The 16271-nt window shown below is 37.9% G+C and overlaps 1 protein-coding gene across 1 annotated transcript in view; it reads right to left on the bottom strand.

Moving 5' to 3' along the window:
* SAR1B (secretion associated Ras related GTPase 1B) overlaps positions 1–16271 on the bottom strand; it is a 47837-nt gene that overhangs the window by 18282 nt on the left and 13284 nt on the right. The window contains exon 2 of the mRNA XM_048487379.1: positions 1291–1366. Coding sequence (XP_048343336.1) covers positions 1291–1348 — 58 coding nt within the window. The 5' untranslated portion in view covers positions 1349–1366. The remainder of the gene's footprint in view (positions 1–1290; positions 1367–16271) is intronic.

The raw sequence follows: 16271 nt of genomic DNA, 5'->3' as shown, positions 1-16271 counted from the left end.
CCAGGATCAATAGCAACAACAGGTAAGAGGTGGTCAGTGAAAAGGGAATGAAGCAAACAAGATAAGCTGCAAGCACAGCAAGCAAAAAGAAATAGGAAGGTAGCAACAGGGTGATGGTGAGGTAGGGTTTGCATCAAGGTGGGGTAGTGGCAATTGAAGGAATTTGAAGTTTCCATCTACCCATACTTTGAGAGATGTTCAGAAGTCTAGTGTTGCTCACAGAAAAAAAATTACAGCCTCCCCTTCAAAATGAGATATTTCCAAGACATAAATGGGCTACTGGGTAATGCCTAGCTAAGTACAGCAAAACTGGAATCAAATATAAAATTCATTCAGTTCAACTCTAAACACCAGATACACAGCATACATGCACCCACTCACACAAGCCCCTTTTAGCTGTAACATCTGACTGAGCATACTAGGAATGCCAGCCTACAGGTGGGATCTGGGGATCCCCTGGAATTACAGCTCGTCTCCAGACTACCGAGATCAGTTCTTCTAGAGGAAATAGATCCTTTGGAGAATGGACTCTATGGCACTGTACCCCACTGAGGTCCTGTCCTCCCCAGGCTCCATATCCCAAGTCTCAAGAAAGTTCCCAACCTGGATCTGGCAACCCCACTCACATCCCTAGCCAGCACCGGCTAGCAACTCCAATGTGCAAAGGATGAATGATTTCTTCTGAAGGGGGCAATGTGTGCATTTGAAGCTTCAGAACTATATGGAAAGATGTTCTGAGGCAGAAAAATCCATGAGTTGCCCCTTTCAGACGAAATGGTGATTGCAACTATCAAGAGGATTGTGTGTATCATCACATGTTAGGTTTCTGACACCGTGGCCACAGCTGAAAAGAGGAACTGTATTAGTGTAATACCAGTATACTTCGTATTAATGAGCTGTCTGAGCCAGTGGCATGCCCCATTGTAAACTGTTTAATATTACCAATGCCTTAAGTTTGTTCAGGTCTGGCATAATGATACTTCTACAACTATAGGTGCAAACACGCATTAAAATCCACAATTTATGACAGAATAAACTAAAGGCACTTCTCTGTCGCAAATGGTGCAAGTCATGAGTCAGTTATGAGTAATATGGTCATTAGCACAATGTTTTTGCAGTAACTGAAGGTATAACATTATCTGAAGGTAGAGGAAGATTGCAGTTGTTCATCAGAATAATTGTAGTACCTCCAATGAAGGCAAACAAAAAAGAACTTTATTTTCCATGTGGTTCCAATTAACATCCACATGGGAATGGAAATGGCAGTATCAGTACAGAGTTTAATCTTACCTAAAAACTGCAGCACGCTACTGAAACCACTATAAATCCAATCAAATATAAAGGACATATCCAACTCTTACAGGTTCTGAAAAGAAACAAAAGAAATTCAATATGTCAGATCACATTTCAACTGTACCAAAGCAGCATCGTGAGAGAAATGTAGAGTAATGGGCTGAACCAACATTTACTCACAGAGACATCACTTTATAATATTCCAATAAATCACAGCAACGATCTTTTCGCAATAGAATAGCTTTAGAGTTAAACACTTATTTTCTCTCATTTAAACAATACTAGGCCTGGAACTTGACACTATATTCTTAACCTCACAGGGTGAGGTTGTGAGGGGGGGAAAGGCAAGGAGATTGTAAGCCCCTTTGAGTCTCCTGCAGGAGAGAAAGGGGGAATATAAATCCAAACTCTTCTTCTTAACCAGTAGGGAAACAGCCAGGGAATCTGTCTTTATTCTGACTGTAACTTGGCAACTGATGAGGGTGGAGGACCAAACTGTGTGAACTGTCTACTTGAGGATGTGGTTTAATGCAGAAGCTGTAAATTTACACAAGATCACAAGTCCACTTCAATAAAAGGGGGAGGAGCAAAAGTGCAGGTTTTATTTTTAGGGAAGCAAAGCCACCACCATCTCATGCAAGTGTGTGGCTTTCAGGTTCAATGGCTGATATAAGTCAAAAGTTCATATGAATTTTTTAGAACAACATACCTGGCCTAGCCTAAATGATACCACTTACCACGCCCTAGGCAGATGAAGTGTGGTGTTAATACTTGCCATTAGTATTGATCACTGCAAACATTAACCCGCACTGCACTGTGTAAAGGATTTTTGAAACATTTTTGATTACCATGTGTTTCCCTACATCCTTTTTCTTAGAGTTCTGGAAGTATCATACCCCTGGAGTCACTGCTAACTTCTAAGGAATGTGAAAGAAGCCAATACTTTGAAGAACAACAATGATTCATGTGAAAGAACAGAGACTATATGGGATCAGACTCTAATCTGCGAGCAAGTATAATGAAGATAGTCAACAAGCCACAGATCATCTGCAATCATAATTAAATCCTTGAGGTGGATCTCAAGGTGGCAAGCTACCAATTCAACTTCCCAACTGCACATGGTTACTCTTATAAACCAACAAATATATGAAAACAGAAATTTCCCTTAGAGGAGTATGAATGCAATGGGGGCGAGGGGGGGGGGCTTTGATGAAGCCACATTGGAAGCGGCAGGTGCCCTGTGCTGACACCCAAACTCGCTGCACCACGCAAAGTGGCACAGGCCCCATCATGGGCCATGTACCTCAAGGCTGAGCCTCCACATGGATGCATAGCAGTTGAACCTAGAAGTGGGTCCCTGTGGCAGAAGGCTTTTATCACAACTGCCTGAGCTGGTGTTATGGGGGGCATTCTGGGGGCATTCCCAGAGGTAGAGCTGATGTTAGTTGGTTTTCAGTGTTTTTTTCAGGCTGGGAACGATCCCGCCCAGCAGCGCAGACTTACACCACCAAAAAGTGTAGCATATGTCACTCTGTGTAATGGGCTTTCCTTTTTTTTTTAATTAGAAATTTTTATTAGTTTGTTAAAAAGAAAAGTAACAGTATAACAATAATAAAATTAACAATATAACAAAGATATCTAACGTTGATATCTTCTGTCCAATAAGCTTCATTTCATTAACATGTATATTAAACTTAAATCTAATCCATAAAATACAGTATTAATGTTTCTTTCGTTAGTTCCAACCTTAAGAACTCCTTAAGGTTTCGACATTAGAAAACTATCTATTTCTATGGTAGACTCTTCTACCTCAATAATTGGGTCTTCAGATATATAATATCTCAGTCTCGGTCTATTCCCTACTGCTTTTTTTCTGTTACTCTGCCATGTACATTTTTGCTGGAAAAATAACGATATTTTCAGTACTGAACTTATCTCTATATTACATTTCATGAATTGCTTCTTCTTTTTCTCATCTTATCTATCACTTATCTATTATTAAACTTCTATACTATCTAACAAATCATAATATTGAATAAATCATTCAGAAATAATAAATCATATTGATCCAAGTCATCTTCTTCTTCTTGACCTTAAGTTCAGTTTCCTGTTTTAATTTTTCCTCCTGTTGTCTATCTTCTTCCATGTTTGTTTTCCTTAAAATCAAAATGTAAGTTTATGAGAAAAGCAATACATTATGTGAAAGAGAGAAAATTGTTATTTACTTATAGTCCCTTTACTTATATACCTTATGTACACTGAGAGCATATGCACCGGAGACAAATTCCTTGTGTGTCCAATCACGCTTGGCCAATAAAGATTCTATTCTTCTTCTTCTTTCTTCTTAGTTTACTTATAGTCCCTTTACTTATATACCTATATATACACATACCCAGCGTAAAGTCATATATATGTTTACTTATACCCACGCCCTTATATATACCTAAATATACTCACATATATTTATCTATCTATATACATACCTATCCCTACTTTCAATTCATAACATGTTGATTTCTTTATTATAACGTTCTATCTAAATATTCAATATATGGTTTCCAGGTTTTTTTAAACTTGTCAGGTTCTTCTTTTATCATGCAAGTTAGTTTATCTGCTTCCATTACTTGATATATTCTTCTTTTCCAATCTTCTATATGTGGGGCTATAGGTTCTCTCCAATATTTGGCGATTTCTATTCTTGCTGTTGTAATCAGGTACAAGAATGAATTATTATTTTTTGATGTCTTTATTATTGTCCTTATATAAACCAAGGAGAAATATCTCTGCTTTTCTTTGAATTTTGACTTTTAGAATTTCTTCAATGTTTTTAATTATTTCTTCCCAGTATTTTTTAATTACGCTACACTCCCACCACATATGTTTAAATGTCCCAGGTTTTCTTTTGCATTTCCAGCATTTATCGTTATTCATGCTTTTCATTTTGAATAACTTTGTTGGGGTATAATACCATCTGTGGTACATTTTTAAGAAATTTTCTTTTAGATCCATTGCCAAAGTAAATTTTGAATTGTTTCGCCAAAGTTTCTCCCATTCATCTATCAGTATGTTCCTCCCGATATCTTGAGCCCATTTAATCATGTTCTCACTAACATTTTCTGATTCTGTCCTGTAACCCAGCAGCAAATTATAAGTTTTTTGAATTGTTTTGTTAGTGTCTGCCAGCACTAGCTTTTCAAATTCGTTCTTTTTTATTTGGAAACCTCCCTTTTCCTTATCTTTGTTGAATGTTTCTCGTAGTTGTACGTAATGGAACCATTGACACGTTTTACCTTGAATTTTAATTTCTTCTCTTTCTTTCAATTGTACCGCTCTGCCCTCTATCTTTAACAGTTCTTTGTAATCTTCCCATCTTTCATTTTCTCTGAATTCCTTTAGTTTTAGGGACTCCACTCTAGAAATCCATAGGGGAGTCTTATCGTAGAACCAGTTTTTATATTTTAGCCATACTCTGGCTAGTGATTTTCTAATTAACTGTGAATTAAAATTGCTATAATTCTTCTTCTTCTCTATAGGGAAAAGGAAATCATGCCAACCCCTGTATAGGTTATAGCCCTCTAAAGTTAGTATATTGATATTTGTCAGTTCTATCCATTCTTTTATCCAAACTATTGAGCATGCTTCATAATATAACTTTAAGTCTGGTAATGCAAAGCCCCCTTGAAGTTTTTTCCTGATCATTTGTAAATATTTAATTCTATTTCGTTTACCATTCCATATAAACTTGTTTATTGCCAATTTCCATTTTATAAATATTTTATCTGATAATATTATTGGTAAGTTTTGATAGTAATACATCAGTTTTGGTAAAACATTATTCTTAATCACCGCTATTCTCCCTGATAGTGACAGGAATAGTACTCTACACTGCTCTAAGTCTTGTTTAATTTTTTGCCAAATTTTCCCGTAATTATCTTCAAATAAGTTGTTATTTCTCGTTCTTAAATCTATACCCAAATATTTTACTTTACTTACTATTTCAAATCCACATCTTTTTTTTAAATTCTTCCGTTTCCTTCTGTTTTAGATTAAGCAGCAATGTTTTTGTTTTATCGGTATTAATTTTTAGTCCTGCCAAATTCCCAAATTTTTCTAAGATATCGTTTACTCTAAGTACATTCTCTATCGGGTCTTCTATAATCAGTACTAAGTCATCCGCGTAAGCTTTGTACTTATATGTTTGATTTGTTTATTCTCAATCCCTTCCATATCTTTTCCTTTTTGAATTTCTTAGTCAATATATCTAAATATAATATAAATAAAAGTGGGGAGAGTGGACAGCCTTGCCTAGTTCCTTTTGTTATGTTGATTTGTTTGGAAAGTTGGTTATTTATTCTAATCCTTGCTGTTTGTGTATGATAAATGGCTTTAACTGCACTTAAGAACGGGCCTATTATTCCTCTTTTCTCTAATCCTTTTAACATAAAACTCCAATTAACACTATCAAATGCTTTGAAAGCAACCAAAGCTAATTTTGTTGTTGAATTTTTTTCTGTGTATTCAATAATGTTTAACACTGTTCTAATATTATTTTTTGCTTGTCTACCAGGGATAAATCCCACTTGATTTTCATTTACATATTTCCCTACATATTTTTTTAATCGTTCGCTCAAAATTTTCGTAAATAATTTATAATCTTGATTAAGTAAGGAGATCGGCCTAAATTTACTTGGTTCTAATATTTCGGTTTTTTCTTTCGGAATCAAAGTTATCTCTGTTTCTATCCATGATTTGGGCAAATTTTTTCCATTTAATATATTATTAAAAATTATTTCTAATTTAGGTAGCAGGACTATTTGTAGTTGTTTATAATATTTTTCTGTAAGGCCATCTGGGCCCTCATATGGACTTTATCTCTTTCTTTAGTTGTTTTATACTGTCTTGTATTTCTATTGGCGTTATTGGTCTGTTTTAATTCATCTAATACTTCTCTCTCAGCTGTTGGAATAGCAATATCTTCAAAAAATATTTCTATTTCTTTTTCATCCGTCTTTATTACCTCTGTATATAATTTTTTGTAGAAGTGTGTTAAACATCTTTCTATCTCTTCTTCTTTCCTTAATATTTTATCTTTTTCTTTAATTGCTGTAATTGTCTTCCTATCTTTCCTCTTTCTCAATTTATATGTAAGCCACTTTCCGGGTTTATTTGCCCATTCGAAATCTCTTTGTCTGAGGTATCTCATTTTATTTTATTATGTGTTTCTTTCTACCAGCAAATCCTTTTTAATTTTTCATTTGGCCTCTTTCTATTCCTTTTCTATCAATTTTTTTATTTCCTGTAGGTCTCTTTTAAATTCCTTTTCAAGATTTCCTAACTCCTCGTTTAGCATATTTAATTTTTTATATCTCTTTTGTTTTATTTGTTTGTCCTGTTGTCTTATTAATCCTCTAGCGTATGCCTTACTTGTGTCCCATATCACAGCATCTTCTATATCTGGGGTATCATTTATAGTAAAAAAAATTCCTTTTCATATCTTTTCTGTATTTCAGATGAGGCAAAGTCCTTATTCTTGCAGTAATGTTATTAGTTGATCCAGTGTTCATCATTTCCTCTCTTTTTTGGGGAGATTTGCAGTTAGTAATATTGGGTTGTGATCTCCTAGGGACCTTCTGTAGGTATTTAAATATTTTTATGGTTTTTATTAGTTCCTTGTCTAATCAAATAATGCCTCGAATTCTTGTGAAGGATTTATGTCTCTCTTTGAATAAAATGAGTAATCTTTTTGCTTCTGTCCCTGTGTCTCCTCTCCTCATTCAGTCTTCTTAATTTTTAAATTTTACTTCTAATTGAAAGAAAGATCTTGGGTAACTTATTTTAATTCTTTTTCTTCCTCCCTCCTTTTTTATCTTAATTTGGGGGTCTGCCAATCCTAACCAGCAAGTCTCCCTAATAATATCAATGCTTGTGTACATGTATTGTGATAGTTCATTTTGCTAATTCTCTATAAAAAGTCTTGATTTTCATTTGGTGCATAAGTACAAATCCTACTCACTTTCAGAACGAATCTTTTTTCTTCTCCCTAATGGTCACTTCTACACCCAGTATACCCCTTCCTCTCCCCATCATTTATTATCTCTCTTTGTAGGATTTCAAGAAAATCTTTTTATATATAGTGCTTCACTCTCTTTTTTTTTTTTTTTATGCTGTAATTTGAATTACAAAACAGAACCCTCAATGTTATCTTTGTTGAAGGTAATTTCTTTTATCCTTATCTTCAAAATGAGTCTCTTGTATACATATTATTATACCTGCTTTTTGCTTTTTTAAGTAACAGAAGCATTGTTTCCTTTCTTTACTCTCAAGCTAAGCTTAGCCCATTCTAATATTTGCAGATGATAGTATGTCCAGTGTCATCATTTTCCCCGCCTTTACAAACAAAGGTAAGCAAAAACAAACGAACAAACAAGAAAAAGACCACAGTCCAATAACAAGTATTGATTTTCTTATATGTAAAGGATACCGCCCAGAGGAGATTAATCGGGAAGAAAAAAAAAGGAGAAAGAGGTGAAACCGTTAATTGCTTCCTCCCCTTTCTACCTATATATACTTATACCCTCCCTCCCGTCTATTTATTTAACTTAAATCTCTTCCTCTAAATAAATTATAATTTGTTTCATATGTCTCCTTTTCCCCCCCTCCTTTACCCCTTCTTTGCATGGCCATTACATTCATTAATTCATCTATTACATAATCTTAGCATCATTTACTAATACTTCTTTAGCAAACCTATTATTTAATAACTCTATACTTCATAAGCCAATTATTATCTGCAAATCAATTCTAATTAAAGCAAAATCAATTCTTATGCATTAATTGATAAATAAATACATGGAAAAGGAAAAAGGATATTTTAGGATATACTTCTCCTTCCTCCTTCATTCCTCTCTTCATTTACTCCTTTCCTATCTTCTTCTGCTTGTATTGTTCCAAAAAATTGTCCATTCCTTCCAGCGAATCCACCGTGATTCGTTTAAAGTTCTGGGTAAAGGTAAGTCCTTCTAATTGTAACCATCTGAAGGTGATCTTGTTCTCATTCAGCCAGGTCACTATTGGTTGGTAGCCCTTCCTCTTTCTCCGTATATGTGCTGGTATCTCTTTGAGGACTATCAGTTGTTTTTGTCCTACTGTGAGTTTCTTTTTTGCGTGGGCTTGCAGAATCTCGTCTCTGTATATTTTCTTTGTAAATGTCACATTTATGTCTCTAGGTAATTTTCTAGTTCTAGCAAATCTGGAATTTATTCTGTAGATTTTGTCTATAGCATCCCAGATTTCTTCTTTTCCCACTGATAACAGTTCTGCAATTGCTTCCACAATTATGACTTTCAAGTCCTCATCTTCTGCCTCTTCGCAGCCTCTCAGCCGTAATACGTTTTCTTTTATCTTCAATTCCAATAAGGCCATCTGGTTTTTAACTTCTTCTATTCCGTTCTTTACTATTCCTGTTCTATCATCTAAGGTAGCTATATTATTGTTTGCTATTTTAATTTCATGTTTCATCTCAGTAATGCTCTCTTCCATTTTCTTCAGATGGTTAAGTTCCTTTTTTACTCCAGTCAGCTCTGCTTCCATCTTATCTAGGCGGTTCTCCAATTTGGTGAATCCATCTTTAACTTCATCTCTGAATGTGACTATTGTCTCTTTTGTATCTTCATGCATTGAAGCCATCATCTCTGCCAGTTTTTCCAATTTACTATTTATGTCATCACCATTCTTATCTGGGGTTTTCATATCTTTTAAATCTTGTAATCCCTTTTTAGCATTATTTCTTGTTGCCATTGTTGCCCTTTGTATATTTTCCACCAAAAAGAGCGCTCTTCTTTAAAGGATTGAAAAGAGGAAGGGGAGGGGGTTTCTTGTCTCCTCTAAGCCGGCTCCGTCATTTGCTTAGCCTTCCATCTGTTTCCTGCAGTACATTACTTGTTCGTCTCCCTCCTTCTACATGAACTCTGTGCTCTTCCTCTCTCTGTTTATTTCTCTATGGTTTTCAAGCGTCTGCTTTTCCCTTCCGGGATCAGCCGTATTCTCCGCTTTTTTCCAGTTCCGTTTCCCCCCCCTTCTGTTTATCTTGGCAGACTGCCAAGTGCCTCTTATTTACAGTATTTTTAAACTGCTTGGGGGTTTGTTTGTTTTTCCTCTCTTCTCTCGTTCCGCTCCTCTCCCGTACCACCCTTTCCCTTAACAACCGTAAGTTTGTTATTTTACTCACTATGGGTGGTCTATACGGGGTATCTCCAGCTTCGTCTCTTTTTTATTATTTTCCACAGAGCTCTTTTCTCTCACCCGGTTATTCCTCACCGGTGCCAATACTGGGGTTTCTCTGACAGCTCATTTATAGCGCAAACCTTTTCTCGGCTTTTCTTTTACTGTCTGAGACAATTCAGCCGCTCTTCTAATGGCTTCTTGCCCTCCTCCGTCTCGCCCGTTCGTTGATTGCTTCTTCCAATCTTTCACGGTGTCTCGGGTTTCCCAACCTTCGACCCGCTGGATTTTTTAGAAGCTTGAACTTGCGCCAAATCTCCCCCTTTTTTTCAGGGAAGCCGAAAGCCAATTTCGGGGTGTTTTTTTATGAAATAGGCGAGCTCGGAGTGCACTCCTCAGCTGGGAGCTGCTAGTTTCGTCGCGACCCAAACCGGAAGCCTGTAATGGGCTTTCCTGAGGAGTAAAGATTTTCCCTTCTCCCCAGTGCCCATGCCACCTATTGCCTCTTTAGAGGAAGTGCAGTCCCTGGCCGCCGCTCTATCAACCCCCACCCCTGCTTTGGATTGGAATGTATGTCTTCCAGACCAGCCCTCAATTTTACATTTCTCCAAATGAAATGGTTAGAGGGTTACAAATTTTATAATAGCAAACCATTAAGCGTTGCACCTTTAATTTCATAAGAGGACTGTCCCTTTGGAGACCTATATCTTTGGTACATAGGTCCCAAAAATATACAATGACTTGGTTTTGGACAGCAAGTGTTGCAAAAGTAAAAGTATAGAGGATTTACAGAGGTATTATTGGAATTCTTTCTTTCTAAAGGAGGAAGATTTATCAACATTTCTTTGCTTTTCTAAAAAAAAAACCCCAAGGATTCAACTGAAGAACGTAGTGTCCTACTCTTCATCATTTCCCTTTTCTCTGTCAAAATGCAATATTTTCTTCAAAAACTAATGTAGCTAGAAAGTCATCCATGTTTACCAAATTAAGGAAAAGCCAAAGCAAGATCATTTTTGTTGTTGTTTGTTAAGGCTCATTAACAGCAAAAAAAATCCATTTCTTTTCAGAATGGCACAATCAAGTTCATATCATTTTAGTCATCTCCATTTCAAAGTACTAAAAGTGGCTCTTCAGGAGCAGCAACATACAAGAAGGCAGTCCACATTGAATAGTCAATGTTCCAAGATACCGTATTTCCCCGAATATAAGACAGCGTCTTATATTAATTTTTGCTCCCAAAGATGTGCTATGTCTTATTTTCAGGGGATGTCTTATTTTTCTGTGTTCTGTTCATCGGGCATGCTTCCAAACAAAAACTTTGCCATGTCTTACTTTCAGGGGATGCCTTATATTTCGCACTTCAGCAAAACCTCTACTATGTCTTATTTTTAGGGGATGTCTTATATTCGGGGAAACAGGGTACTAATAATATGCCTCCTCCAAATTTTCTAATTAATAGCATTGAGCATAAGCAAGGGATGAAGCTGCATGTACATTTTTGGCAGAAGGGGTAGGGATTCAATGGGTACAAAAATGCATCAGCCTGATCCATTTTTTCTTCCCCTTCTCCAACTACTTTGCTTCCCCTATCACCACAAGTCAGTTCTAATAAGGTATATGGCATTATGACAGCATTTCACTAACTATGGGATTCATTAATGTTTAGCTGGGATCATGAAATCAGCAACAGAAAAATGAATATAAGCAATGCTAAAATGAAGGGGAAGTAAACAGGTATAAAAAGCTAAGCTTTTGAAGAGCTCTCAGTGAACATCTCAGGCAACCTGAAAATCCCTTCTATCACAAAAGCATTCGCTAATTAACATTCAGTGTAGCAACACTAATAAGTAAATGACACTCTAAACAGTATCACTGAACAGTATCAAGTCTTATGTTGTACCGAGCAAAGCTCAAGTCCCTCAGGTTGTCCAAGACCGTATCTATTGTTCGGGGAAATCTGTTTTATAAGTTATAGTCTAGGAAGCCTATAGAATTTAGATTCTTATCTACTGGCTAATGAATATTGATGTTCTTTCTTTCAGATGGCTCACATATAGTTCTTAACTGTTTGATCCAATGATACTGGTATGCTCAGATTGGCATACTCTGTTCCAAAGAAAGATGATAATATGGTCAGTTGAGGTACAGTGATTGAGAAAATTGGATGCTTTCACATTAGAATATAATCCTGAATAAATATGAGATTAGCATTCATTTTTATGTCTTTGCCTTTGTCAAAACTATTATTTTGTGAATTATTGAACATGGTACTTTGATACAAGAACATTTATAGTTCTTTGAACAACTTTCGAATGGATGGGGGGGAGAAAGGCTAGATAGGCACTAGGACTCAGGTGGAGAATTCTACAACAAAGAAGATCTGGCATGGAATGCTATGTGGTGGAGGAATATAGAACCCTACTAGAATCTTTCTCTGAGTATAGTGCGGTAGGCTTTATTTACATGGGAAAATAAAAAATGCTCCCAGAAGGAGGTTATTTTCTCCCCAAACAGTCTAACATTCAACAAATTTGTCCAGGCATACTGAACAAAACATGCCCATAAGTCATATGTAAATGCATACAACCAGATTACACAGGAAGCCCTGAAGCAACACACTCTTGACTCTTGTCACTCTGACTCCAGATAAGGAGTGTCGCAATCCATGCTAATTTTTGGCAACCGATCGATTTTTTGCAGTCTCCTCAGATGATGCAGGACTCTCTAGTTACAGCTTCAGACGTACTTTAATGCAGAAAGCCAAACAGACTGACTAGATATAGGAAACTAATAATGTCAGTGATTAAAAGAATAATGTGACATCTACTTTTGCTCAAGGAATTCCACCTTTGTGATGCACAATAAAATCTAGCAAAAATATGTGAGAAAAATCCAAAACCTTTCTATGATCTGTTGTCTTGAAAGCAATTGAAGTTTGCGCCTGTTCAATTATTTCACGGAAGCAGCTGGAAACTCATTTGAGTTTCTGTTTTACTGAGTACAGCAGTCTGCATTGTGCAAACTCAAGTTGCATGACATTCACTGACAAGTTCATTGACAAGCTGCATGACATTCACCTTTGGCATGTTTTGTTGAATGTCTTAATTACTGCAAGGCTCTAACTGTAACCCAGAGATATTGGAAGCTCTCTTGGGGGGGGGGGGGGCATTTTTTTCATTTAAATACTATTTTAAATTACTATAAAGTATGTGCCAGTTGCATTTATCCAGCATCCACATACACTGGGGCCAAATTAACCAAGTGGCTGCCAAAACAACCTCCCCATGTTGTATTCTCTTACCCTTAACTTCATTATCCAAAATGAGATGTTGTCACTTAATATTTTTCCTGCTTCCACCTGTGGCAGCCAATTAAAGGGTGTGAGAAAATACAATATGACAACATTGGACCACAAATAATTGGGAGGGAGGAGAAAAGGCCATACAAAGAGGCCCTTTTTCACATCAAGCCAGAGAAGTTTGGCCTTAAAAGGAGATACTTCTGTAGCCTGACTGCCTTCCTTTGATGATGTATAGGGGAGGGGGATTGAGGGGAGGAGGAACACCTTCCAAATAAGTCCACACAACTACTAGCCATGAACCTATTACTACTCCACAACTCCAAAAATTCTCTAGTAATGGGCTTAAAAGGGTGCCACTCAGTTTAAGACTGCACTGTTTCTTACATGACTTTTCCTCCTGAATTCTTTTGAAGTATCTGACAGTCAGCATTGGAAGGGAAGTCTTGTTCATTGTGTTCCACTAATTCAATATTCCCAGATAATAGCCATTTGAACACAAGTGGGACAGTAATAAAATTGTGACTAGTCATTTTACATTTTGGAATTCATTGTCAGTGGATGCAGAGCTGGTCTCTAAAAACAATGACTTCAAAAAGGGAATTAGGCAGAATCGCGGAAGAGAGGTCCACTAATGGCTGCTAGCCATGGTGACTAAAGGGATCTTCTATATCCAGAAGATCTGGCAATAAACCTAAATAATGTAAACAGACAAACAAATATCTGCATATCAGTGCTGGGAAGTAACATCATGGGAAGGATTTGGCCTCTATTCCTTGTAGATGATCCTCTAGTCTAGGGTAGTTGGTTGACCTCTGCATGAGACAGGATGCTGGCCTAGATGGACAGCTAATTGAATCCAATAGGGTGCCTCTTATGTTCTTGATATGACCTGACAAAAGGCGCTCGCACACCTCAGATAACATTTCACCAACCATTCTACAAAGCAATTCCACACCATAAAAACTTAAAAATTCAATTGACCAATGTCTAGTCAATAAAAAGACCTTCATGTTTTTCCAGACTTCCAAAGTCTACTAATCACTATTTTAAGAATGCAGAAACCATATGAAATGCAACAAAAGAAATATTTATATTAATTTTAAAACAATTTATGAAGGTAATATTTACCTCCTCTGGAAAAAAAGGCTAACAGCTGAAATCTATGCGTATTTACTTGTGGGTAAGTCTCACTGACTTTGCTAAAAGTACCCAAGATCTTGCTGTAAAAAGCTAGAATGAAGGCACAAGAAACATATCAGACATATCAGAAAAAAACTGAAGACACAGATAGCCATCACATAATGCTAGGTTACACAACCCAGGTCAAAAAAAAAAAAAACCCTGTCGCCTGCACGGCTGAAAAGCAAAGGTCAAGAACAAGCAAACACAGCAAAACATACACGTCATCTGATTTATTTATTGCTTGAACAAAATACCAATCAAGGAAGAGCCTCCAAGAAGCTTAGGAAAAGCTATCACACTGCAGTATGCAAAAGAAAGGCTCAGATGTCAGAGGTGCAAGTAAGTTCTCAAAGCTAGTCATATTACGTTGCAGAGATCCTTTTAGGTAAAGAAAGTCTGTAGACACACCCTCCCCATCAGAGGACTCTGAAGATTTTCTTTAGATTTTCAAATACATTTTCTTTAGATTTTTTTTCTTCCCCTCACTTTGTATTGTATTAAAACTGGGGGGTGCGCAAGGGGGGCAGCTCAGGACAACAAAAATATCACCACTATTTTCAGTCCCAACCACCAAACTAAACAAACTTATACAATTGATTCATTATAATTTGTTAGCTACAACATTCTGTGACAGTGAAACTTGAGTAGTTCTGCTAGAAGCAACTGGCTACTACAATATAACCATCATGCACGTTTTGCCTGCAGGAGCGTTTTATGTAAAACTGTCTCTTAGACCAGCAAAAGAAGTAATGCCACTGCCAATGGGCACATACACAAATATTCTCCTAGGCTGGAAAGTCCAACAGATGTGGTCAGAGGTAGTTTATGAAGCTGGCAGGGTCTTTCTCCACATCTCCCCATTTGGCACCCAAGCCTAAGCATGAGGGAGGGGAAGTCTTAGAGAACTGGGCCCAGTCCCATTCTCCCATGGGACAAAGAAGTGTCCTGGAAGTTTTGGGATGTCTCATGGTTCCTATTTTAGTAACCAATATATGCAATAACCAAATAACTTGTTACTAAGGATGTGCATAGCCAACATTAATATGGACATTTATCTAGGATGCACCATTTGTATTAAAAAGCAACCATTTAAACTTTTAAAAATGGTCCAGGTAAACATTAACAAGCACAAATGCTCTCTTGTGAAGAAATTCCAGGCATCACTCCTTTTTGTACCATCTACCTTCAAGAGTATGTTTGCATGTTGGGCAAAATGGCATTGCAGTAGGACTTGGTAGAGGGATTAGTGGTATATCTGGGCCCACGTGTTGTGGTGTGCTGGACAAATTGATAGTGGGGAGATAGAAGGGATATGGGGGAACCTTGTATGGGGCCAGGGATCCCAGTGCTAATGGGGCGGGGTAATTATGACGGTAGGCGGCAGCCTTATGATAGAAGGCGGACGAGATATGGGTATGCTCGCTCACCTTCTGACCTCCGTCCTATCCCGAGAAATGAGAGTGGATGGGTTCAGAGACACCCTGCTTCGTCGCTGGTGTTGATTAATGCCAGGTCCATCAACAATAAGACCACAGTTCTCCGTGACTATCTCGGAGACCAACAGATGGACCTGGCTTGCATTACTGAAACCATCGCCTTGGGCGAGGTCGCGCCACCAGGTTTCGCGTGCCTTCACCGGTCTCGAACCCAGGGCAATGTTCATCCATGATTCAATCCCCTTCAGGGCTGTCCCAGTCCCGGAGATCACTGGCATGGAGTGTGTCGGCCTAGAATGGTTGGCCTTGGAGAAGCTGGCTGTCCTCTTGGTGTACCGGTCGCCTAGCACACCTGTGGACAGCCTGCCACAGCTGCTAGAGGTGGTGGCTGACTGGGCGTTGCGATCCCCTAGACTTATTGTCTTGGGTGATTTCAACGTCCATGTCGATACCACCTCATGTACAGCGGCCGTGGACCTAGTGTCATCCATGGCGACGCTAGGCCTCTCCTTAGTAAATTCTGGCCCCACTCATGAGGCCAGTCACACGCTGGACTTAGTCTTTGGGTCGGGAATAGATCTGGTCGTGTCCTCTACTGATAGAGTGCCATGGTCCAACCATTATGCCCTGAAGGTTCGGGCGGGCCTGCTGCGCCAACCCTGTCTAGCCGAAGGGCTGATTTATGCCCACCTGCGGAGACTTATGGATCCAATTGGTTTCCTGAATGCTCTGCGGGATCCTGAACCTACCGGCACACTCGATGAGCAGGTGGAGGATTGGAATTCCCAGCTCTCCAATGCCATCGAGGCCATTGCTCCTCGGCGTCCTCTGCACCCCCA

This window comes from Sphaerodactylus townsendi, linkage group LG03 (genome assembly GCF_021028975.2).
Source record: "Sphaerodactylus townsendi isolate TG3544 linkage group LG03, MPM_Stown_v2.3, whole genome shotgun sequence".
NCBI classification, from domain to species: Eukaryota; Metazoa; Chordata; class Lepidosauria; order Squamata; family Sphaerodactylidae; genus Sphaerodactylus; species Sphaerodactylus townsendi.
The sequence above is the reverse complement of the archived record's forward strand: the minus strand, read 5'-3'. Positions and strand labels throughout refer to the sequence as shown.